This window comes from Andrena cerasifolii, chromosome 9 (genome assembly GCF_050908995.1).
Source record: "Andrena cerasifolii isolate SP2316 chromosome 9, iyAndCera1_principal, whole genome shotgun sequence".
NCBI classification, from domain to species: Eukaryota; Metazoa; Arthropoda; class Insecta; order Hymenoptera; family Andrenidae; genus Andrena; species Andrena cerasifolii.
The window spans coordinates 11,448,370-11,470,482 of NC_135126.1; the positions used below are offsets into that span (position 1 = coordinate 11,448,370).

Genomic DNA, 22,113 nt, shown 5'->3' on the forward strand with positions numbered 1-22,113 from the left:
TAATACGAACAACCAGGTCCGCTAGTTGTCCCAAAAATTAGAGTGCCTCGGAACAGTCTCGAGCAGTCAGGACTCGACGAGCTGGGAAAGCTTCGCTTCTTCATTTCCACGTCCACTGTCATAGGTACTCTTCCTCGTCGGGAGGGCAGCGACGTACCTTTTTTTATTTTTACCCTCGAGAGGTCTGCGCGGAGGTACAGACTGTGCACTTGAATTCGAGATAAGTCGACAAGCACTCCGAGACTGCTGTGACCCAATTACTTGTTATCGTCCCCCGTAAATGCATGCGATCATCAGCACGCTGCGTTCGAAAGAAATAACGTCCGCCGAGATGCTTCCCGGAGGTACGTTTACGCGGAACCGGTGGCCCTCCGACCGGCCACAGTAATCCACTGGATACGGAATCCAAATTTAGCGATCCTTATATGCGCAGGAATCCCTGTGAACGTTAACCTTGGCGTGCATGCGCATCGTATCGGCCCGAGGAGCCCACGCACGTGTGCGTGCGAGCGGCAGTATCGCAGTATCCGCGGAGTAACTAGGAGTAATAGGTACTTATGGGTCGTATCGAATTCATGGGCCCTCGCCAAGAGTCGATTTAATAACGTTACGATTAATTGATCGTCTACCGACGCGAACTGCCTCCCCTAGCTTTTAATCTAATCGCGAGTACCGTTTCAATTATCCCTGCGCGCCCGTCGATACTTCGGATTACGCTCTTCTTACTGCCTTGCATTACAATTTGTAAACAGCCTCGGACGTGAAAAACGAGCGGGGATCGCGGATGATACGTTCGATCGGCGGAGAAGAGATGAAGCAGAAGCTAGGGTGAGCGGGGCTCGTTTCGAGGGGAATATCCACTTTTCAGGGGAAGTTGGATCGCGCGGTACCTTATGATTGGTTGATCGGCGAGGTACTTACGCGCCAACCGCCACCGATTCTCTAACTACGGAGTAATAGACACTTGGATGGGGGTCTCATTGAATTGCCGCGACCCCTCGTCGAGGCGACGATGCGATTATTAATTGGCCGTCTCCAGGTCTATCGAAGACCGAGCCTATGAGAACCGACGACGCCTACGAAAGGCCACCGTCCTTTCATCGCGCTGTCGATGGGGGGCGAGAGCATCGAGACCGGCGTCCAACGTTTCTTTTTAATTCCTCGGGATCGGGGGATTCTCAAGGGCGAATGCTGTTGAATTGTTTAGGGCGAAGGTTTGCGGAGGTGGTCTTCCGAGAGTTTTTAGGGGGACAGACGTGGAGAGTCTCGGAAGAGTTTGACGAGTGTAGAAAGAGCCTTGAGAGAGTCTCAAGGGAATCACACGCTTGGAAACACTTCCCTTTCCAGTTTCTTAGCAGCAAACAGTCATTTCACTTTCGTGCAAATTACTGGGCCAAAAGCTCCGTAATTTCCTTGAATATTATAACAAAACTCTGGGCTGAGAAAGGGAGCGTTTCCATGTGAAAGTTTACGTGCTTATTTCTAGGGCATTTTTTTATATCGCACTTGATTCTCACATCGCCCTAATTCAAGATTCCTCAGTTCCATAAAAGCATCAGCCACAATTCTTGCCCATGGATAACCGTTGCCCGATTTACGAACCAGGTCCACGTGGCTGGCTACAGAACACGTACCTAAATGGGAGGCTGAGTAGGTAATGTTACTTTCGTAAAACTGTATTCATTAAGTCCACAAATTAAATACTTATGAACATAATAGTGTATAAGGTGAATGTCCCAAATTCTGCTCATGTCCCCATTTCTGCTCATTTCGTAATTTCCTTATTATTATATGCGTTGCGTTTGTACTATGGTTGCAACAAAATAATTCTAAATTATTTAAAAGCTTGGGGCTTTTTCATGAGCAGAAATACGGACATTTAGAGCATTATATATTTAATTACAAATTACTACTAGTTAAAAATCTTGAAATATATTTCTTAAATAGTTTTTGAATCGGTTGATTTATTATTAAAGAATTAATCAATTATTCTGCAAATTTTGATCACAAACAAATTTTTGACACCTCCTTTATGACGAGTTACCTCTTAAATGTGCAGAAATTAGGACATCCACCTTAAGGGGAGGTTCTGGTCTAAATGTCGATTTTTCTTTTATTTCATTTTTCGAATGTTCAACCTTTTAGGAAAACGGGTTTGAAAGGATTTGTTGAAATTTGTAAAATTCCCGAAGTTATAGGCATTTGAGTCGCGGCAAATACATGGGTCACAACCGGCTACTCGGCGCTCACGTAAAACTTTAAGGGGAGGTTCTGGTCTAAATGTCGATTTTTTTTATATCATTTTTCGAATGTTCAATCTTTTAGGAATACGGGTTTAAAAGGATTTGTTGAAATTCGTAAAATTCCCCAAGTTGTAGGCATTTGAGTCGCGGCAAATACATGGGTCACAACCGGCTACTCGGCGCTCACGTAAAACTTCAAATGCGTTTTTCTCGAAACAGTGTTCTCAAAACGGTGGGACCTGTATCTTCAAAAGTTATTATCCGATTCGACTGAAACTTATTTTATTTTGAAGATTATTCTTTTGGCTAGGGGGTTACCAGAAAAAATACAAAAAGTTGAAAATTTATAATTTTTAAAGGCGTTGAAAGGACGAAAAATACAGGGAAAAGTGATTTCAAACGCGAAGTGTCGTTATTTTCTAAAAAAAAATGTAATTTTTGTAATTTTTTTTAGTTTCCCCCCTAGAAAAAAGAATAATCTTCAAAATAAAAAAGGTTTCAGTCGAATCGGATAATAACTTTTAGAGATACAGGTCCCACCGATTTGGATCAATTTTTTGACGCCTTAACTTTAACGACTCCCCAGGGCTGTTTGCACTGATTAATTATAAAACAAAAAATATATTTCTATAACATAAGACATCCTTAATACAATGCAACAAGTCCCATTAAATTATATATAGTAGTTTTCCTTCAATTAATTCCTAAATATCACCTATTTTTTGGGGCTCTAGACCAGAACCTCCCCTTAAGTCCTTCCTAGATTGTATGAAACTTCTTTTTAATTATATACATATTTATAATGCTAGTATTTAGTGCCTTTATATTCGTTCCCACAACTGCAATATATACGTAGAGTTTTTAATAACAGAAAATGCAAAACATTACTTTACGCGAGAGACCGCGCGAGTGACTTATACCACCATGAATCTCGGCCCTCCAAATAATGGACACCTCGCATTTGGATCGATCGACAGGCGAGGAGCACTGGCCACCTCGCAGGGGAACCTACGCGCGAAGGAACGAACCCGTTCGACTTCCTGCGCTTTTATCGAATCGGAGCGAACCGCGCGGAAAACTCGGGCCCGAGCTTGTTACCGTCGCGGGTCACGTGAACTGGAAAGCGGGCTCCGTTCGTGCCTATTTCACGCGCGCCGCCACCGAACAGTCCCGCGTAGCCGAACCCGGCGCGATATTCCTGGAATCGCAATGTCCCTCCGAATCCCCGGCGATTCTGTCGCGGGCAGAGTAATCGCAAGGTCGGCCTTAATTTATACCGAAGTTTGCTCGCCGAGTTTGCCGTGCAATTAGAGGCATAACGAGGGGCATTTAAAACCCGCTTCCACTAGTCATAATTCTCACCGCCGGGCGGGCGGCGAAGTGGCCGGCTTACCGATCACGCCGCCGCGCTCCTGAAAACGCAGCGCGGAGAGTGATTGCTTGGCTGCTCAATACGCATTCGACATTATCGATATTATCGAACACGATGAAAATAACCCGCCAGGTCAGAGTAATTACGGGACGATACATAATATTAACGGATACTTGTAAAACCTGATTCGCGCCCGCTGCGAGCCCCTTGAAGCCCTCGTCGCTCCGTGCGAACCGCCGTAAGCTTCTGCCTCCCGCGAGGTGCGAAACGCGCAGGATTTTCCCCTCAGCTGTGCTACCTTTCTGCACTTCTTATTCTAATTTACGAGCGCTGCGTTCGTTTCTTATTCGATTACACGGCGGTGTACGTATACCTTAGGAAATGTCAAAGGAAACGTCGCGTCTCATCTGTTTCCTCTGTCCCCTGCCCCCGCCCAACATCCCCGTCCCCAGTCGCGACACGAAATGATAAGTCGCCGTAGTTGATAAAGCAGACAGCGAGTTGAAAGAAAATTACGTAAAAAAAAATCGTGATATTGCACGCGGCCTTGGCGAGATTCCTTCGCGGCGGAGAGTCGATGAATATGCGAGCGCGATGATAAAACAATGCGCGGGAAGAGGCGCGTTAAAGCTGCTTAAATATTAGGAAAGACAAATCGAGCGAGCGGGGCGATCAAATATTCCGCGGCAAGTTAAACAGTCGTGATTCCTGGGCGACGATCCTTGCGTAATGCCTCGCGGTAATGTCAGAGAGACGTTTCGTGGATTTTTAATTTCCCGCTCCTACAATTCTGTAATTATCTTTTCCTTCAAAGTGTTCTTGTTCCGTAAATAAATTATTATTATTATTCCGAAAGATCTCGGCGCGAAATTGCTCGAGCGCCATTGAGTCCTTTCTATCGGCAACAGGGAACGAATCGAATGGTAATAATTTCGCCATGGATGTTATGTCTCTCTGAAATTCGACTTATTTTTCCGCATTCACCTTCGATTCACACTCCACCGATCGCGATACGCCGTGCTCGATTGCTCCGCAATAACTCGCCTCCTCCCCGCGCCTGCGAACTTATTCAAAATATCCGATAATAGTCGAAGCTCGATCTGCACGGTTGAAGGAGCATCCGTGCGATTGATGAATATTATTACCGTCGGGCAGAATTCAGCCCGATCGCGATCGGCAACGGAATCTATGCGAGCGCTTCCTCTGCAGTTCGTTTAAACCAATTTAATCCAGATAATGATATGAATCAAAAGGAGAATAAGAAATCGATTTCCCGACTCACTGGCCGAGCTGCGCCGACCTCAACGCTGGAATACATACCGCGATGCTGTTAATGATTTAAAATCAACCGAAGAAAAGTCCTGCGTGTGCGAGCACAGCGTACAGTGGCTCGCGAAAGTATTCGAACACCTTTCGAAGCAGTATAACTTCTCTTCAAATTGATCCAAGCGACTTTAATTGTTTTGAGAAGCTAGAAGGATTAGTTTGCTAGCTCAAATGTTTCTACGTTTTTATTTTTTTAAATTGCGATTGGTCGGAATGGCGAAGAAAATATTGAAGTTCGCTTTTAAAGGGTGTCCGAATATTTGTGTAATACACCGTAGTACTTACTAAATAAAAGAACATATTAACGCAGCAATGCAGTAGCATGTAACACTAATAGTTCTCATTAAAAGAAGACGTAATGAAATCAGATTTTTTTGGATTCCGTCGCATTCGGGGATCCGGGGTAATGAAGTTGTGGATGGGCTGGCGAAAGGTGCTACCGTCTCCTGCGTATTAGACATCCCAAGAATACCTTTCACCGATCTTTCGGAGTTATTAAAAAAAAAGAGCCTTCTCACATACGGACAAAATAATAAAGGATCAAGGGTTATATAAAGGTAAATTCTATTTTCAACACTACCATAGTGACAATCGTACGCCGTGGTATGGGAACAAAAAGCTATCCCGGCAATTTATTGTTACTTTAAACAGAAGCAGAGCGGATCACTATCATTTGGCCGCTTCCTTAGCTCGTATTGGTTTTATCGATAGTCCTAAATGCAAATGTAATCTTGAAGACGAAACTCTTAATCATGTCCTATGGCAATGTAACTTATATAACGTCCAAAGAATGAAACTAATATTTAAGCTGAGTAAAATAGATCTTCATTTGCCGCTTGATGTCACGTCATTAATTGCTGATCCTAATATTAAAGCTTGCCACTATATTCTTGCATTCCTAAACAATTGTAATTTGCGTATCTAGGATGAATTAACGGTTCAATCTTACTGTATACTTCTGTATGTACATACTGTTATCTTTGGTTTTCTCATTCTATGTTTCCTCCCTTAAATACTGTGCATTTTCTGTAACACTGTTTTAATAAATCTCTTATGAGATTTAAAATAAAAAAAAAAAAATAAAAAAAAGAAGACGTATGCCTCGGAAACAGTAAAACACATTCAGCCACGTGTCTCTTTCCATCGAATAAAACGAAAGAAGTTTTTCACTTTTGAACGGCGTACACGTGTTTCTTTTTGTCGGGGCTCGTAAAACTCTATTTTTACGGGCATACTCGGTGAGGAAGCAAGCGGTCGCTCCGTTGTTAATAATTCCGGCCAATAATAGCGGACGTTAGGACTAAGTGGACGCGACGAAACTACACGTTTGCGTACTATGCCTGGCAAGGTCGCGGAGGAAGCGGCTCCGGTCGAAAGTTCGCGGAGCAGAAGTGTAAATTCTATAGTCCGCGGAGGGCGAGGTAATGCGCGACACGGGCGCACGGGCGTGCAGCACCGTTCCCTGCGCGAGTTTATTGCAGGGGACAGGAACGCTCGTCGCGCGCGATTGCATTTGTCAATACGCTAATCTTCGAGCATTGTTGTGGTTCCGCGGTGTCTGGATGGCTGGTGGTGCACGTAGAGGCCACGTGTGAGGGAACGCGTGCGCGAACGTACGCCCGGAACACGAAACCTCTGTGTTTTACGTGCCCGTACGCGTGTATACACATTGATAGAGCGGCGGTACTGGAAAGCGTATCGCGGGGGCACGCGAGCCAGCTTGTCGCGCTTATTCTGTTTACGCCTCGCGGTATTCCGGCTAACGACGAGTTTCTTGCTACCGTCCGGAGTGTTCCGGGTAATCGCCGAACGAGCGGCAGAAAAAAGCTGCCCGAGCGGTAAGGTGCGTTGAAAAGAAGTGAGACGCTACGGTGCGGAAATAAAAAGTCACTTCTCGGATGGGTTTTAATGTTATTTTTAAAAGTATTGTAATGATAAGGCTGATACTATCTGTGAAGTTTGTGGGCAAACGGGGAGGAATTGAGATAGTTGAGTTTTATCTATGGAAATTGTAAGCGTCCCTCCATCTACACCGTGTACGTATTATTTCAGAGGTCAGAGGTAGTGGTGGTGGGATAATTTAAACTGCGAATGGTAGTAATTATATCTTGAAATTGATAGACAGTTGCAAAGTTGACTTTGGCTACCGCTACTGCACGCGGGTATGCCCCTAAGCTGTGCAGAGAATTAGCAGGGCGCTTACCTTGATGCCGCTGCATCCCTGCTGCTTGAGAAGAACGTTCTCCGGCTTCATGTCGCAATGGATGATCTTGTTCTTGTAGAGAGCGTCGAGGCACTGCAGCAACGAGTGCGCGAACCTTCTCACCAGCTGCATGCTGAAGCCCTGGAACTTGTTCTTCTTGATCAGCTCGTAGAGGTTGATGCTGAGCAGCTCGAAGGTGATGCACATGTGGTAACGGAAGGTGAACGAGTCGAACATGTGGATGATGTTCATGGTGTTGTTCTTGTCCTGCTCCCGCAGCTTCCTCAGTATCCGTATCTCCTCCTGCGCCTGGCGATGGAACCTCTTCTCGTTCCTCACCATCTTCAGGGCGACGTACTCGTGCATCCTGTGGTCGTACGCCTTCACCACCTGGCCGAACGAGCCCCTGCCGATCACCTTCAGCACCTCGTACCTGTACGCCACGTGATCGTGGATCACGTGTATGTAGGAACCCTGCTCGTTGTCGTAGTCGTTATTGTTCGGGCAGCCGATGATGCCGGGCCTCTTCTGCGCGTTCGCGCCTATGAAGTATATCTGGGGATAGAAGAAGATCTCCTGGTGCTCGTACGGCGTCAGCTTGTCCATGTACACTTTCATCACAAGGTCGGGCGTCACCATGATCGTCTTCGGCTTGCCGCCGCTGTTCCCGCTCGAGCCACCGTCCGACCGGCCGTTCTTCACCACCAGGGCGGTGCTCGGCTGGCCGTTCGGCTCCGCGTACGAATTGTGGCTGGACTTGAGGCGGGACTTCAGGTTCGACCTGTGGCTGGTATTGTGCGAGCGCAGGCTCGAGTTCAGGATCAGATTCAGGCTCTCCGAGTTGTCAGTCAAGCTGAGCAGGCTGTTGTTGGCGCTTGAGCAGAGGCGCGGCGGGTGAGCGTCGACCATGTGACCGGAATGGTCTAAATGACTAGGCGACGACTCGCCGCCGCCGCTAGCGGTGGTGGACTGCTTCAGGGCCCACATCCTCGGCTTCAACGGCGGCAGAGAATTGTTCTTGCTCGACGTGATGTACGTCTGCGTCGAGATCGCGCTCGCGGATACGATCGGATTCGGTCTTGACAGGGGCATCTCGATCGTGCTTGCTGATAGTGTTAAGCTAGTCATTTGTGTCCATTTGACGGTGATTTAGAAGCGTTCTAGTTTCTTATGTTCGGGGCAAAAGACCGAGGGGCGAGGCGAACAGTCACCGGCAGCAGTACCACCCTCGCGTCTACCGCCCCACGCCGGCTGTGGACATCGTCGTCCTCGTAGCGGACTATCGCCCGTCGTCGATTAGCTGGAAAACAGATTGGACGCTATTCCTCAATGTCCGCTTCCTCGCCCAGCTTCGATTCCTAATGCATCTAAGTCGTTACAGTGTATTGTCGTTTCGATAAAAAACATTATTGGTTCGTTGAAGTTTAACCCTAGATGGAACGCGATCGTTATTGCTCGTCGTCATTTGAATTCCACCGCAGATCCGCGCCGATCTATCCTCCAGCCGCGAGAGATTCAGTCGGCTCGCCGATCCCGTGGCGGCCTTCTCGCTTCAAATAAATTAATCGACTAACGGTTCGTGAGCGCGATTCTTTCAGTCTTGTCCTCGGTCCCGGTACAGAAACGTGAATGCGTGAAATGCCTCCGTCCCGGGCGCAACGCTTCCAGCGAGCCTTGACAATGCACGCCTCTCTCGACACAGTCCTCTCTCAATGTGCGCGCATCGTCGGCCCCGTGGAGGAAGCCACCGAACGCGTTTCCGGATCCCCCCTTTACCCGTCCCCCTCGTACGGCGAACGTGACGCGCGAAGACTCACGCGTGCGGCGTTCGAAATACAATCGACCGTCGAAAAAAAAATATGCCCGCCGAGCGGAACAAAAAAATGGGTACGAACTTCCGCCGACGTCGCACTCTCCGATCACGCGAAAATTCCGTTCGCTCGGCCGCAAATCCCTTTTATTCCGTGATCCATCGTTTCCATTGACCCGCGGGTCTTCCGATGCTCGCCGGGGAGTGGGCGGGGGAGGGGGAGGGGGCGTGGAGTAACGCGATGCTTGAATTTAGAAGATGCTCCCTCAGGTCTTCTCGCGGCCGTTAGAACGCCGAATGGGACGAGCCGGGGTTCTCTCTCTATCTCCACCCGTGCCGAGGATACATCGATATTTGCCGCGTACTTGTTCACATCCACGCTGGCATTGTTCACATGATAACGCCGTTAGATACGAACTCGGAGAACTGTGCACGGGAAACTTTGCTGCGGAACGATCGTGGTCACTGGCATCGAGTCACAGGGGATTCCACCGGTAGCGACATAATCGCCGGGCATCAGCCCTGCGTGGTGGCATCAGGCCGAAATCGAGCCACCGCGTTGCCAGACGACATACTGAATCTCTTGCACGCCCGGTCGTGGACCCCGCACGCATGAAAATCGAAGCAAACACCGTGGCGCACGAGGAACGTGGCCGCACCTTGACAACTGTTTACAAGCGTAACCTCTTCTTTCGGCATTAATCGCGGCTACTTCGGCCGGTCCACCCTCGAGTAAAAGCGGGCAGATACGAGGGAAAAGAAAAAAAAAGCAGGGGACCGAGAAAGAACGGGTGGGATGTTCAGGAACGACGGATTCTTTTCTCATAGAGACAAAGACAGCGCGAGACGTAGGTTCGTCGCTTCTGGCACACTGACTGGCTGGCTTAGCTGGCTGCCTGACTTCTCTTTCTCGTTCTTCTCTCTCTCCCTCTCTCTCTCTCTCTCCCTCTCTCTCTCTCTCACTCTCTCTGTCCTTCCCCCTTCTCCCTCCTCTCACGCTAAAACCCTGTGCGTCTGTCTCTCTCTCTCGCCGCCACCATGTTTATTCTTTTTGTACCCCCGTTAAACGTTGTGTCAGGACGGTTTAGAAGGGGTAGACGACCAGGCAAACGGGCGAACAGACACGCTAACCGAACGATGCTCGACCGTGGGATGGTACTCGGCATTCGATGCTTAGGAACGGATAGAGACGACGGTGCGCCAAGTATCTTCATGGATCTTCACGAAACTTCACGGTTAGGCGACGTAGCACGACGCTTCCGGTGGTAAAGACCCTTCCATCGTGGTATCCATGATCGTCGAGACGCGGCTGTCTTTCATTCCTACCGTGCACGCCTGTACCGCCTATATATTTTAGTATACAGGTGTTTTTGTCGCCCCCTCCCCTGCGTGCTCGATGTGTGCCTAGCGTGCGTGCATTAACGAAGCTGCACGTCCGATCCCGATTAGCGGTCGGTACGCTTCTCGCGCTGTGCTCGGCGACATTAACTTCCGACTCGATTCCGGCGCGACTTTTCACTGAGGAGTACACACTCGCGAACTCGCGAACCACTCAAGCCGCCAGCATTATTTCTCTATTCATAAAGAAACGCCTGCTGCAACACCCACGCATCCACTCTCATGTACACAGACGGTGCGCTTGCCGCACGAACAGATGTCCACACGTATTCCTGTTTCGAAGCCAGAGGGGAGGTCGCAGACTGCGGCTTCGTGTAGACGGGTGCGCAGCACTTCGGCGCTAGTTCCTGCTTCTCCCGCTGGGCGACACATCGATATCGTTCCCACGTGCTTTGTGTTTAATTTGCTGTAACGGTAATTACTTTTATTAGAGAATCTTCTGCTTCGGGAATCCCCTTTGTAATGTAGAGAATAATTATGTTGTATGATGAGAACGCTCGCGGAAAGACGGCGTGATACTGCGAGTCGCTTAGTACTACTCTGTCTACTATGTAATTCATGGCGGGGAGTAGGCTTCGGAGGAACAATGAAGGAAGAATTGGCGTGATCGAATACAAAGAAGCTCGTGAAGTTCTAAGAGGGCAGCACGAAGCAACGCGAACATATGTCATCATTGCTGTACACAGAACCTAACCTAACCCTCAAACAGTCATACTGGCGTTATTTTGACCTGTCAAGAATACTTTCGTAAGCTCACAGCTGATACTGCATCGCGTGCGTCGTAGTAACCGATAGTACGGCCAAGATGAGTTCACCGAAGACGTTTAAAGAGAAACGTTCGTTTGGTAAATATAACTTCTATTATGTCAATTGTGATTCTTCTATGCGCGGTATCAAACAATTACTGAGCAATGTGGAAATTATTACTTCGCGGCGCTACGCTCCTTCAATAAGCTATTGTTTTTTGTTTTCTTTCACCGATAACTCGAGCTACGTATTATTGTACAATGTTGAAAGCAAGAGAAACAGTTATTTAGCAATGGACATCCTCTCCATTAATTTTAATTAACAAGTTATATAATATATTTAAGAGTATTGTTGATATTTCACTTTGTCTTACAATGTGTCAGTTGAATTTGTCATGATTTTTATAAATATCGAAGTATATTAGAAATTTTTTAAACCTTTAGCACAACGAGTCGCCGATGTAGAATTCATCAGGGAACATTATCCCAATAAAATACCAATTATCGTTGAACGGTATGCGGGGGAGAAGCAGCTACCTGTGCTGGACAAATCTAAATTCTTAGTGCCCGATTACCTGACAGTAGCGGAGCTTATAAAAATAATTAGGTACGCTTCGATATACTTTGCAGAGTATTTAGAGCATCATTATTAAAGGTTGATGATAATTATTTGTTAATGGTTAACAGGCGTAGACTACAGCTTCATCCAACACAGGCATTTTTCCTGTTAGTAAACCAAAGAAGTATGGCAAGCGGTAGTATGACTATGGCACAACTCGACCAGAGAGAAAGAGACGAAGACGGCTTCGTTTATATAGTATTTGCTAGCCAAGAAGTATTCGGGCATTAAACGCTTTAATGTAGCGTGAAAGTAAGTTTGGGTATTTGTGATAAGAATGTTAAGATAATTTCAGGATATTTCGACTTGTAGGTGAAAAGGAACTTTTTTCGGGGATGTAATATGTCCTAAATATTCTTAAGGACCCTTAGAGAGAAGTTTAGATCTGCTATTACATATACCTGCCTTTAACCGAATGCGCAGAAATCTTTGTAATCGACTTGCAGTACCTGCTGAAATAATTGACAGAACAATCATAATTGATACTTATGCGTAAAATTGTTATGGTGCTTTGGGCCTTCGACGTACGCATCAATCGTATTTTATATGTTAATGTATAAGATTAACTTAGCTTGTTATTACCGACGGTGCTTATTATTTTCTATGACGACAAAGTAAAACAATGAGGTATCGCACATATCCGGAGGGATCATTCTTAATAGGTAAGAACGTTACCTACCTAAATTTTACAGCTAGTATCCTTACTTCGATTTTATTCGGTTTCACATCCACCTTAAACGTGTAATAAAATTTAACCATGTACGAAAAAGAAATACCATTAATTGTATAGTGTAAGTAGCGATGATTTACGTTTTAAAGATCGTAAGTCGTACTTACAAATGGAATCAATCATTTCTGTATATATTGCTTACTGTCATTATGCAAATTATATGAAAAATGTAATTTATGAAAGGAGTAAAAAATTTGAATGTTCTGTAGATACATGGCTGCAAACTCTGTTCGTATTCCAAGATACTGAGACATTAATGAAAGTGTTCATGTGTATACTTACACACGGCGCAGTGTGTAATGGTATGTGATAATGTTATTACTTGCATTACGAATTTTTAATCGAATCACCATTGTTTTTAAATAGAATATATAGATATGCACCGAATTAACGCGATGTAAATTTTCTGATGTAATAAAGACGAGTTATTATTATTATTACATTACTGGTAATATCTGCTGCTATTTCATACTTACATATAATAGGTGAAAACTAATATTTTCAATTACATCTTACATTTGGAAAAGTCGCAAGCGCACTTATCTTTGATCTTCGTAGAAGTAAATTATATAAAGAACAAACGTACCTGGCATTACGACTAATAATGACTATAACGATTACTCTACTAATAAGACAATTTTACAAGACTCGAAGAGTCAATAGTAGACAGAAATTTACACCTTCATTACTTTTGTTAACACTTCAATTACGAGCTTTATTTATCCGCGGAAATAAATTGTACGATCTTACGTTTCCTTAGCTGTAATTTAAATGTAATTGTATTTGAATGTCTAAATACGATATAATCGACGTACCCTTTAATATAATTTAAGATTTTCATCTTGATTTCTCACACACTTTAGGGCATAATTTATAATAATAACGAAAACAGGGCTTTCTGCAAATATTTCTAAATATCTATAAAAATGTAATAGTAATAAAATAAAAGTAAGTTCACGAATTCATAACTAAATGTATATTTCAATAATTCTAGTATATACAATATTAGATGGTACTATTATAACTATTGGTAATACGACATGTATTATTAATATGTACGTGTACAATGAACAAGTGTACTACACGTATTACGCAAAAAATGATTTGCAATAAATAACATTTTTGCAGTATATAGCCTTCTATACTATAATTCGATACAAAGCCGGTAGCCCCGCGGTATAATTCATTGCAACGAAAATATCGGGTGAATACAACTCTTGATTTAGTCCCTACTCGTTTAATCGGATCAAAGACAAATTCAAACCGGGGGACGATAATAACATGGCGACTTCCTGTCCCAACATGGCGTCACTTCCTGCAAACAGTTCCCAAGTTTGCCGGGGACCCGGCGCGACATGCATACAAAGTACAAACTTTGCGACAGAGTTTTAAAATCGTCGATCTGTGTGCAACCGCGCTTCGATGCCAGTAAATGCAATGTCGGGTGGGTATAAAGGTGAGCAGTGGGGTTAGGCGCGGGGGGGTAAGAGGTAACGGAAAGGTAAAGGTTAGAAGAGGTTATGAACTCTAACCCACAGTTAGTTGACGAAGCCTAGTTGTTGCTATGAACGCCCAAATGACGCGTAGTCGGACCAGGCATCGCAGTTAATAACAAAAGGTAAGTGCTGGTCGTAATCTTTTTGTTTACTATCGCCCGACTTGTTCGTTACCTTTTCTTTAATAAAGATAACATGAAATCTCGAACGATGACTCGCCCACGTCGTACCAATCTGTGCACGTCCCGCTTAATGCTGCACATAGTACAAAACGTTCGAACCCTCCCTTTCATACGGAATGTTAGTAAATAAAAGAACGCCCTCGCTTTACGCTGGTGCAGGGATCATGTGATATTTTGACATTACCATCGTGTAATCGCGCGTTCTGTCGATAATGAAATCGCTTTGTTAATGATTCTCGCTTGCATTGTACGAGAGTGGGATATCCAGTTTATGTATTTATCGTACGCTCGGTTCAAGTATTATCATATTCGAAACAGGACATAAATGTCCCAGATCTATCATTGTAACAATTCATTAGAAGAAGTGATAACGAAGGAAAGGGGAATCGTACGAAACGTTGGAAATAGTCGTATTGTTTTATCTTTGGGAACAAAAGCGTTGACGTCATTCTAAATTCGTGTAAAAGATGACGCGCGTAACAATGGAAAATTAATTGCGAGAATGTATAAAAAAAAAGAGAAAGATCAGCGTTGCGACTAGGATCACAGTTGAACGCAACGAGTAGTATTACAAGTTAAATCTATGTCGACGCGGTGATGAAGTAGGTAGGAGGTAACCTTCGGACCCACGGGCGACCTTTACCTGTGAAGTCCGGTCGTATAGAAATAATTACTGTCGAGTGACTATTCTTCTTCACCGATGCCGTTCCAAGAAGTCTCTAGCCGACTCGGAATGACCATTCGAAAGGTTACAACCCACTGTGATATTTTCAAAAGGCAGTAATTAAACCCAAGGAATTTCCAACTTCTCGATATCTGGATCCATTCTCGAAATACCGACTTATATAATCGAAAATAAATTCTATCTCTTTCGATTTCTTTCCTTCGATTATTTTTCGATCTTCAAACTCGTAACTCGGTTTAATATACTCACGATCAGCACGAACAACATTTTCTACATTTCACGTCGGTAGTATTATTACTCATAAATTATGTAACGGATGTTGAACCTTAACAAGTTAACGTCCCAAGTTTTATCCGCTTCGAAAAACAAATTGTACACGTTGGATACTCGGTGACAAAGGTGTTTTTCGTATAATAACGCTCTCTACCTGGGAAACGGGGATACATTAAAGTACATATTCGATAACCTGGTATCTACGTTTTCGCCATTAACCGTTCGTGTTTGACCTATTCTCGATCGACGTCGCGACCTCGAGGCTCAACCGATAAGTCATCGCGGGCGTGTATTACGTGACATAACCTGTAACGCTCGTCGAGAGGCCACTACGCGGTCCTCCACGGCGAATGCTCTCGCTCAGGTAGAAAAGCAGGCAAGCGGGGCGAGAATGCACCTGGCCGGCGTGTCTTGGCGGCACACAAGAGAGTGACCTGCCAACCTGCCAGTACAGCGAACGGTCTGGCTGCGTTCACCTGCGCAAGGTTGCCTTTAAACTCCGACGTGGTGTTCCCGTGCGCGTCTCGAACGCGCTGCTTTCCTGCATCTATTCACCGTTCGCTACGTTAAAACATCACGTTTTCTCGAAACGCGAATACATATATATATATATGTAGATATATCTATACACATATTCCGCGCGTATTACCCGCGTGGCTGGCGACGTTATATTTTCAGAACCGTGCGTGACCCGTGAGAGCGCCACTGCCGACACACGCAAATGCGGTGATACAGGTCGACCCAACAGGTAGTGTATTGTGCGTACCGTCCTCGAACTTTAATATAAGACATGTCGCGTGTTTTTCAAGATCTGTGCGAAGGAAATCGCGATTTCCTTCGCACTATTTTCTAGAAGCATATCCTTCGTTGTTTTTTATCAGCGGAAAGGGACATAAGAAGTAAGAAAATTTCTCGCGAAATTAATAGCTCCGAGTACACTTTCAACTCTGTCTGACCTTTACTACGAGAACCAACATATTTCGAATCGTTTCTCGATTAACTTCGCCCCGTGGCGCACGAAATTCCTCGAATACTACAATCTCTCGAGGCACCTACGATAAACTACACTCGTGATAAAATACGTTGATATTTAACAGTGACACGTGTCTAAACGGGTCAACGGCTTCAGTTTGATGGGAAAAGGGACAGGTGTCAAGTGACTATCGCGAGACTCTTGCTCGGATGCAAAAAGGATGACGTTGGATTTCAAGCGTGACACTTCCGCGAGATCGGATATGTGTGGTATCATTGATCACGGGGGATAGTGTTGTAGGATACGCTTCGAGGTATATGTAAAAAAGAAGAAGGATAATCTGATTGTGAATGTAACACGGTGAAACGTATCGCAGCGGGCTTGAAAGTAGCTGTGGTTCCTAAGTTGAAAGTTTATCGTCGTGATTAGAAAGGGTGAAAGAGAACGTTCGGTAGCGCGATGTAACGAGCGCAAGGTCTGTGGAATGTTAACTATTTTGGAGCAACGGTACAGGCACCGTTTTCTTGTGTTACTGCACTGGCGACGGCGGTGACGAAGTCGTATCACGAGCGTATGGAAATGGACCATTCGCTCTATGACAGCCAGTGTGGCACGGCTGTGTGTATCGGTATGCGCCTAACCACGTAGCAACCTACGAACCGGAGAACTCGGGACCCATCTCTTTCACTTCTTAAAATGGTAGGGGGGAAAGGGTTGCGGCAGGTAGGGACGGGCGGCAAATGCTCCAGTTTTCATTTTTACAGCCTGCCGATGCTTAGGCCTTTAAACGTTACACTCTGTCTACCCAGGCGGCGCTGGACTATACACGATCACGACTTGACCGATCATATTCAATCTAATGCCCCCGTTCTAATACCCGCAGCGTTATTCAATCTTGGCACAGAAAATGTATTTTCCATCGCAATATTTCCAACCACGTATTACCTTCATTATTGTCCAGCAAGCGTTTAATGAATTTGTATAGAAAACGGGAATTTATCTTTGTGTAAATAAAATCATTTTAGCAATATAATCCTTACGTTCAATTAACAGTCGGTGAATGTATGTTGAATTTGTACGGCACTTCTTGCCCGCCATACTTTGCATATTTAAACAGCAAGTGGGCGCCGATTGTTTTGAAAATACGTAACGCACACGAGATGACGTGAACGCTAATATGATTTTCGAGTTGTATGTATTCGCATCGATTTGGGGAATTTTACAGGAGCATGTTTATCGATTGTTGTTGCAGAGTGAGAAATGGACAGGGATCATAGGGAACAACGCGATCACGAGAATCTGAACGAGAACGAAGGTGAACGAAAAGTAGGAATGGATTTTCGTAATCTGTCTCATCACCACGGCGTAGATCACGCGGCCGATGTCGAGGCGGAGGTGGGTGTGATATAATTTCAGGAGATATTTGCTAGATACTAATTTTACTAAAACGATCGTTTTCTTTTCTGTCGCAGCGAGATATGGAAGTGGAACAAAACGATCGTGTGGAGAATCTACACGAAGATAAAGCAGATCAAAACATAGGGAGGAACTTTCATAATTTAGCGCATCATCCTGCTATGGTGGGTTTCAATTGTAATTGATTTTATTCGAAAGCTGAAGCATAGAGTGTTGCGATTTTTCACGGTAGTTCTCAATTAAATTTCAATGTGTTTACAGAGAGATATGGAAAGGGATCAAAACAATCATGTGGATAATGTACACGATGAGAAAGTCGATCATAAAATGGGAAGAGACTTTCGTAATTTGGGACCTCATGCAGGCATGGTCCACTTGCACTCTGGGATTGAACATTTAAATAATGTTGACGTGGAGGTGGGGCATTCGTTTATTTCTACGTCAGGCACTCTTACTTTCGACGTAATTAAATTTGTACACTTTATTTATTTCACATTTGGATGCTTTTCAGGTAAAGCTGGCGAGAGACGTTCGTGGCTCCTTAGGTTTAGGGCTATCGTTAGAATTATGCGTTGTTTGTGGGGATAGGGCTAGTGGAAGACATTACGGTGCAATAAGTTGCGAAGGTTGCAAAGGTTTCTTTAAACGCAGTATTCGAAAACAGTTGGGCTATCAATGCAGGGGAAGCAAAAGTTGCGAAGTTACCAAACACCATAGAAATCGGTGTCAGTATTGTAGACTTCAGAAATGCCTTGCAATGGGAATGAGGAGTGACTGTACGTCTGCTTGGAATATCATATGTAACACTGATATATTTTATATTTAATAATCATGCTAAGTCGCGTATGCAAGAAATAAAAATCTGTGATATTTCAGCGGTTCAACACGAGAGGAAGCCAGTGCTGGGTGAATCGGCTGGGTCAAAAGTGGGGAACCGGAGCTCCAGAGTTAAACCGGAACCGCAGCAATCGGTGTCAGAAACACCTCCAACGTGGGAGCAGCCCGAGAGCCCCAGTATGGAAGACCAAAGTAGCGATAGCGATCTCAGCGATGCGTTGACGTTAGCAAGGGAACGTTTACTTATCTCACACGCGTTAGATAGCATGGCTAAACTTATTGGCGATGTATGTTTCATTTATATAACACAAGTCTGCCTGTACGCACATATGTATATCTGTGACAACAACGTGCATCGTTATTTTCATGTTCACAGAGTGTTAATGGTTCGAGCGAGCCGGAAGAAGAGTGGACAGGTCAGCTAATCTCCGAGAGGCACACGCTATTCGAGTTAAGAGCGCCCAGCCCAGCTCCCGCGTACTTATCCATACATTACATCTGCGAGAGCGCCGCTAGATTGCTTTTTCTCTCAGTCCATTGGGCAAGAGGAATCCCGGCATTTCAAGCGTTACCGTAAGTAAGCAATGCGGACGTCTAGTAGACATCTCGAGCATGAATATGGAACAAAATCGCCTGAATCCGTAGGTCTGCAGTTCAAACAACGCTGGTGCGTAGTTCCTGGGGACAGCTGTTCACTTTGGGCCTCGCACAATGCGCGTACACTCTGTCGCTTCCCAGTATTCTGACGTCGATAATAAATCACTTACAAGCTAGCATCGCACAGGAAAAAATTACAGCCAGCAAAGTGAAGTCTGTCACGGAGCATATATGTAGATTACAAGATTGCGTTAGTTCACTTCATAAGTTACAGGTGGATTCTGTGGAATACGCGTACCTCAAAGCATTGACACTTTTCAGCGCAGGTGGGAAACGTTTTTTGTTTTTACAATTTAACGCGGAATGTTATCTCGTCGTTATTTAATCTTTTGTTTCTTTCAGATAACGTTTTGGCTGGTGTTTGGCGTAAGAAAGTTGAGGTTTTACAGGAAGCTGCGTGGACGGAGCTGCAACAGCGTGTTGGCTCCGATAGGTTACCCCGCCTCCTTTTGAGGCTCGCGCCGCTTCGTTCGATTAACCCGAGGGTTCTGGAAGATTTGTTTTTCGCAGGTCTTATTGGTAGAGTAAGCGTAGCTAGTGTTGTGCCTTATATTCTTACTATGCATGACTACAAAACTGAACCTGAAAGTCACATGGGGTGACAATTACTATCTGTGCAATGTAAGTCGTGACCTAACAAAGTGATACACACACACACGTTAATGTTGAATGCCTTAAATATTTTTATACGCTGAGAAAGGAAGAGGGAAGAATAAAGCGGGGCAAAGGTAATCTTTATTTTTCATAAATGGACTATAATCCTTACGTGCCCCGTTTTAAATAAAGGTGTTGAAGCTCAGGGTAGTACTTTAACTTGTTAATCAGATATAATATCTAGTTTACAATATTCTGATGTTTAACTCTTTTTTTTTTATTTATTATAAATTCACTGTCTATTGTACAAAACTTTCCATATTCCAGAAAAAAAACGTTATATTGGTGAAAAGTGTTAGTAGTAGTGTTATGTACATTTGTTAATGACAATTACATTAATACCATTACTACTGCTATAGATTTACCGATTCATTTAAGTTGTAGCAGTATTATAAAGTATAAGTAAAGTAATATCACGTATTAGGCGAAGCGTGTTCGATTCAATTTCGATTCAAAATTTATATAAATGGAATACGTATCTGGAAAGTTTTGTATTGGCACGTAATTTAAAAAGGATCACGCGGGGCAATATTACTATACTTATAATTTAGCGGCAGTAAAAAGATGAGCCCTTGAACGAATTAGTGATTTTGTACTTTACTAATTAAAAGTCTTAATTTAAAGAGAATAATTATTTTTATACAAGATTATTGGAAAAGATAGAGGACTTGTTTGTCTCAAATTGTTCTGTCAATGTTGTTATGCGTACCGAAAAAGAGGAAATCGATTCACGTGTTTTCATATTCGGATCTTTCGAGAAAATCAAAACGCCCAATAAAGTTATTATTTCTTTGCGAGCACTGCATTTCCGTCCGTCAAAAGAAATCACTGCTGTCTTAGTTTTGGCGAAGATCAGAACTCAAGTGTGTCTTTAGATGTATATATGAATTATTTAATCTTTCTGGTTATATTATGTGAATATTAAGATCGTTCTTTCAAAGAAAAGGAAGAAACAATAACTACATAAGTATTAGTACAAACAAATTATGTATGTTGTAGTTATTCAAATTAATTCTTTAATCTTACATCAAATCAGTCGGGACATGCATAAATTTTACTTATTTTCCTAGCAATTGGTAGCAAAAAGGATTATTGTAAAAAAGTATACATCAGATTTTACGTGTCTTTGAAACGCGTAGGGTGTGCAATAATATTTCATGCAAATTAGAGAAAGAAAATAGGCCTAATTTATTTGCTACAGAGCAAACGAAATAATTGATATTGCACCCTAAATCGGATATATTTATATCCTACACTGAAGTAGAACACATTGAATTGAATCTATTATGCATCAAGTATTATTTACTTCTTAAAAAAATGACAATAAAGTTATATTTTTTATGAAAAATGCGAATAATTACCAGGTCAGAGGAGATGAAGGAATGAATGTATATGCGTTTACTTAATCGAATGTACATTTTATATCTCATTGTTAACTGTAATTATATACACCTGATACTGGATTTAGGTGTAAGAATATATATATATATACATATATATATTATTTGTATGTATTTTACGATTACAAAGCAGTAATGTAGCATTCGTATTTCTACGATAAAAATAATAATCTTGTGTATTTAATGTTATCGATGACATTTAGATCATTGATATTTTTAAAACTTTAGCGATACGAATCGTTATTAAAATGCTTTTGAACTATCTAGACTTGTTGATGTTCATAGAAACGTTTTTGCTGGTTACGAGATTTCCATAAACATCTTCATCATTAATAAGCGTGTATTATATCTGTAGCAATGTTCAATATCTAGTTAAACATAAGCAACCTCTTTAATTCGATAATCCAAAGATTAAACAACAATACATTTCTTTTACAGATATTCGTGTGAATTATACATGTTGACGAGAATCTGATAGAATCCTTAGAAAATGCTAACAGTATATAATAACTGTATTTTGGTTAAGAATAGCGACAATATTTCATAAAATGACTCTGCGGTGCATTGTATAAAATGACGATAATTCTGCATATACGATAGCCTTGCATCTTTATACGCGGTATCCACTTTAAATACTTGCAATTGTTATTTGTATTCTATCTGAGATATTGTTATACGCCGTATTACACATTATTAGATACATGTACAATAATCCGACGATTCCAATTTCAATCCGCGAAATACTAATCGAATAATACAATACAATTAGGAAAGATTCGACCTGTACAACAAAGCTAAAACTCTGTGTAAATATAAAATGTGCCTGTATGAAAAAAAAAGAAGATATTTATATTAAATATAGTAGTTTTGCAATTATACAACTCGAGCAATGCAAGAGACCTGCCCTTTTAACCGTGGGTATTAAAGTAACGCGCAATGGAATGATAAAAAGAAAGAATAAATAACGATTATCTCGTGAAACCTTGGGGTACTCTTTTTGGTATCAGTTAAAAATACGAAGTTGGGCGGGTTGCTCGGGGCGACGGGAGGCCGGGAGGAATGGTGGGACGATTTACCGCAGTGGAGGTGGTTC

At 43.3% G+C, this 22,113-nt stretch overlaps 3 protein-coding genes across 15 annotated transcripts in view; 2 read left to right on the forward strand and 1 right to left on the reverse strand.

The window, feature by feature from the left end:
- The window catches only part of LOC143373271 (dual specificity tyrosine-phosphorylation-regulated kinase 2), a 43,519-nt gene extending 32,627 nt beyond the window's left edge, over nt 1-10,892 (reverse strand). For 2 of the 3 annotated variants that reach the window (XM_076820379.1, XM_076820377.1), the window contains exon 1: nt 7,145-10,892. In XM_076820379.1, the coding sequence (XP_076676494.1) occupies nt 7,145-8,272 (1,128 nt within the window). In that variant the 5' untranslated portion in view covers nt 8,273-10,892. The remainder of the gene's footprint in view (nt 1-7,144) is intronic. The other variant, XM_076820376.1, reaches the window with a different exon arrangement.
- A 25-nt stretch (nt 10,893-10,917) lies between these two features.
- LOC143373290 (microtubule-associated protein 1 light chain 3 alpha) lies at nt 10,918-12,887 on the forward strand. Of its 3 annotated transcripts, XR_013086444.1 has the most exons (5): nt 10,924-11,197; nt 11,543-11,705; nt 11,786-11,969; nt 12,030-12,379; nt 12,657-12,887. XR_013086444.1 is itself a non-coding variant. In XM_076820422.1 (4 exons), the coding sequence occupies exons 1-3, from the start codon at nt 11,158-11,160 to the stop codon at nt 11,946-11,948; spliced, it is 366 nt and encodes a 121-aa protein (XP_076676537.1). In that variant the 5' UTR covers nt 10,918-11,157; the 3' UTR covers nt 11,949-11,969; nt 12,657-12,887. The 3 variants fall into 3 exon arrangements, 2 of the variants coding, with proteins under 2 accessions (XP_076676537.1, XP_076676536.1); XM_076820422.1 differs by lacking the exon at nt 12,030-12,379 and having other exon boundaries at nt 10,918-11,197; XM_076820421.1 differs by having other exon boundaries at nt 12,030-12,887.
- Nucleotides 12,888-13,874: 987 nt separating this feature from the next.
- Nucleotides 13,875-21,877, forward strand: LOC143373273 (orphan steroid hormone receptor 2-like). Of its 9 annotated transcripts, none has more exons than XM_076820384.1 (10): nt 13,875-14,065; nt 15,762-15,841; nt 17,309-17,451; nt 17,529-17,636; nt 17,734-17,889; nt 17,984-18,272; nt 18,349-18,596; nt 18,686-18,882; nt 18,955-19,232; nt 19,309-21,877. In XM_076820384.1, the coding sequence occupies exons 3-10, from the start codon at nt 17,317-17,319 to the stop codon at nt 19,566-19,568; spliced, it is 1,671 nt and encodes a 556-aa protein (XP_076676499.1). In that variant the 5' UTR covers nt 13,875-14,065; nt 15,762-15,841; nt 17,309-17,316; the 3' UTR covers nt 19,569-21,877. The 9 variants fall into 9 exon arrangements, with proteins under 9 accessions (XP_076676499.1, XP_076676500.1, XP_076676503.1 ...); XM_076820385.1 differs by having other exon boundaries at nt 15,762-15,831; XM_076820388.1 differs by lacking the exon at nt 15,762-15,841 and having other exon boundaries at nt 13,875-14,078; nt 17,315-17,451.
- Nucleotides 21,878-22,113: the final 236 nt, after the last annotated feature.

What these genes read in the sequence shown, in the direction of transcription:
- LOC143373290 (XM_076820422.1), top strand. Translation starts at nt 11,158, where the DNA reads ATGAGTTCACCGAAGACGTTTAAAGAGAAACGTTCGTTTG. An exon ending in TAAAGAGAAACGTTCGTTTG is followed by an intron (nt 11,198 to 11,542) that starts GTAAATATAACT and finishes TTAAACCTTTAG; the next exon opens with CACAACGAGTCGCCGATGTA. An exon ending in GAGCTTATAAAAATAATTAG is followed by an intron (nt 11,706 to 11,785) that starts GTACGCTTCGAT and finishes AATGGTTAACAG; the next exon opens with GCGTAGACTACAGCTTCATC.
- LOC143373273 (XM_076820388.1), top strand. Translation starts at nt 17,317, where the DNA reads ATGGACAGGGATCATAGGGAACAACGCGATCACGAGAATCTGAACGAG. An exon ending in TAAATAATGTTGACGTGGAG is followed by an intron (nt 17,890 to 17,983) that starts GTGGGGCATTCG and finishes GATGCTTTTCAG; the next exon opens with GTAAAGCTGGCGAGAGACGT. An exon ending in CCGGCATTTCAAGCGTTACC is followed by an intron (nt 18,883 to 18,954) that starts GTAAGTAAGCAA and finishes CTGAATCCGTAG; the next exon opens with GTCTGCAGTTCAAACAACGC.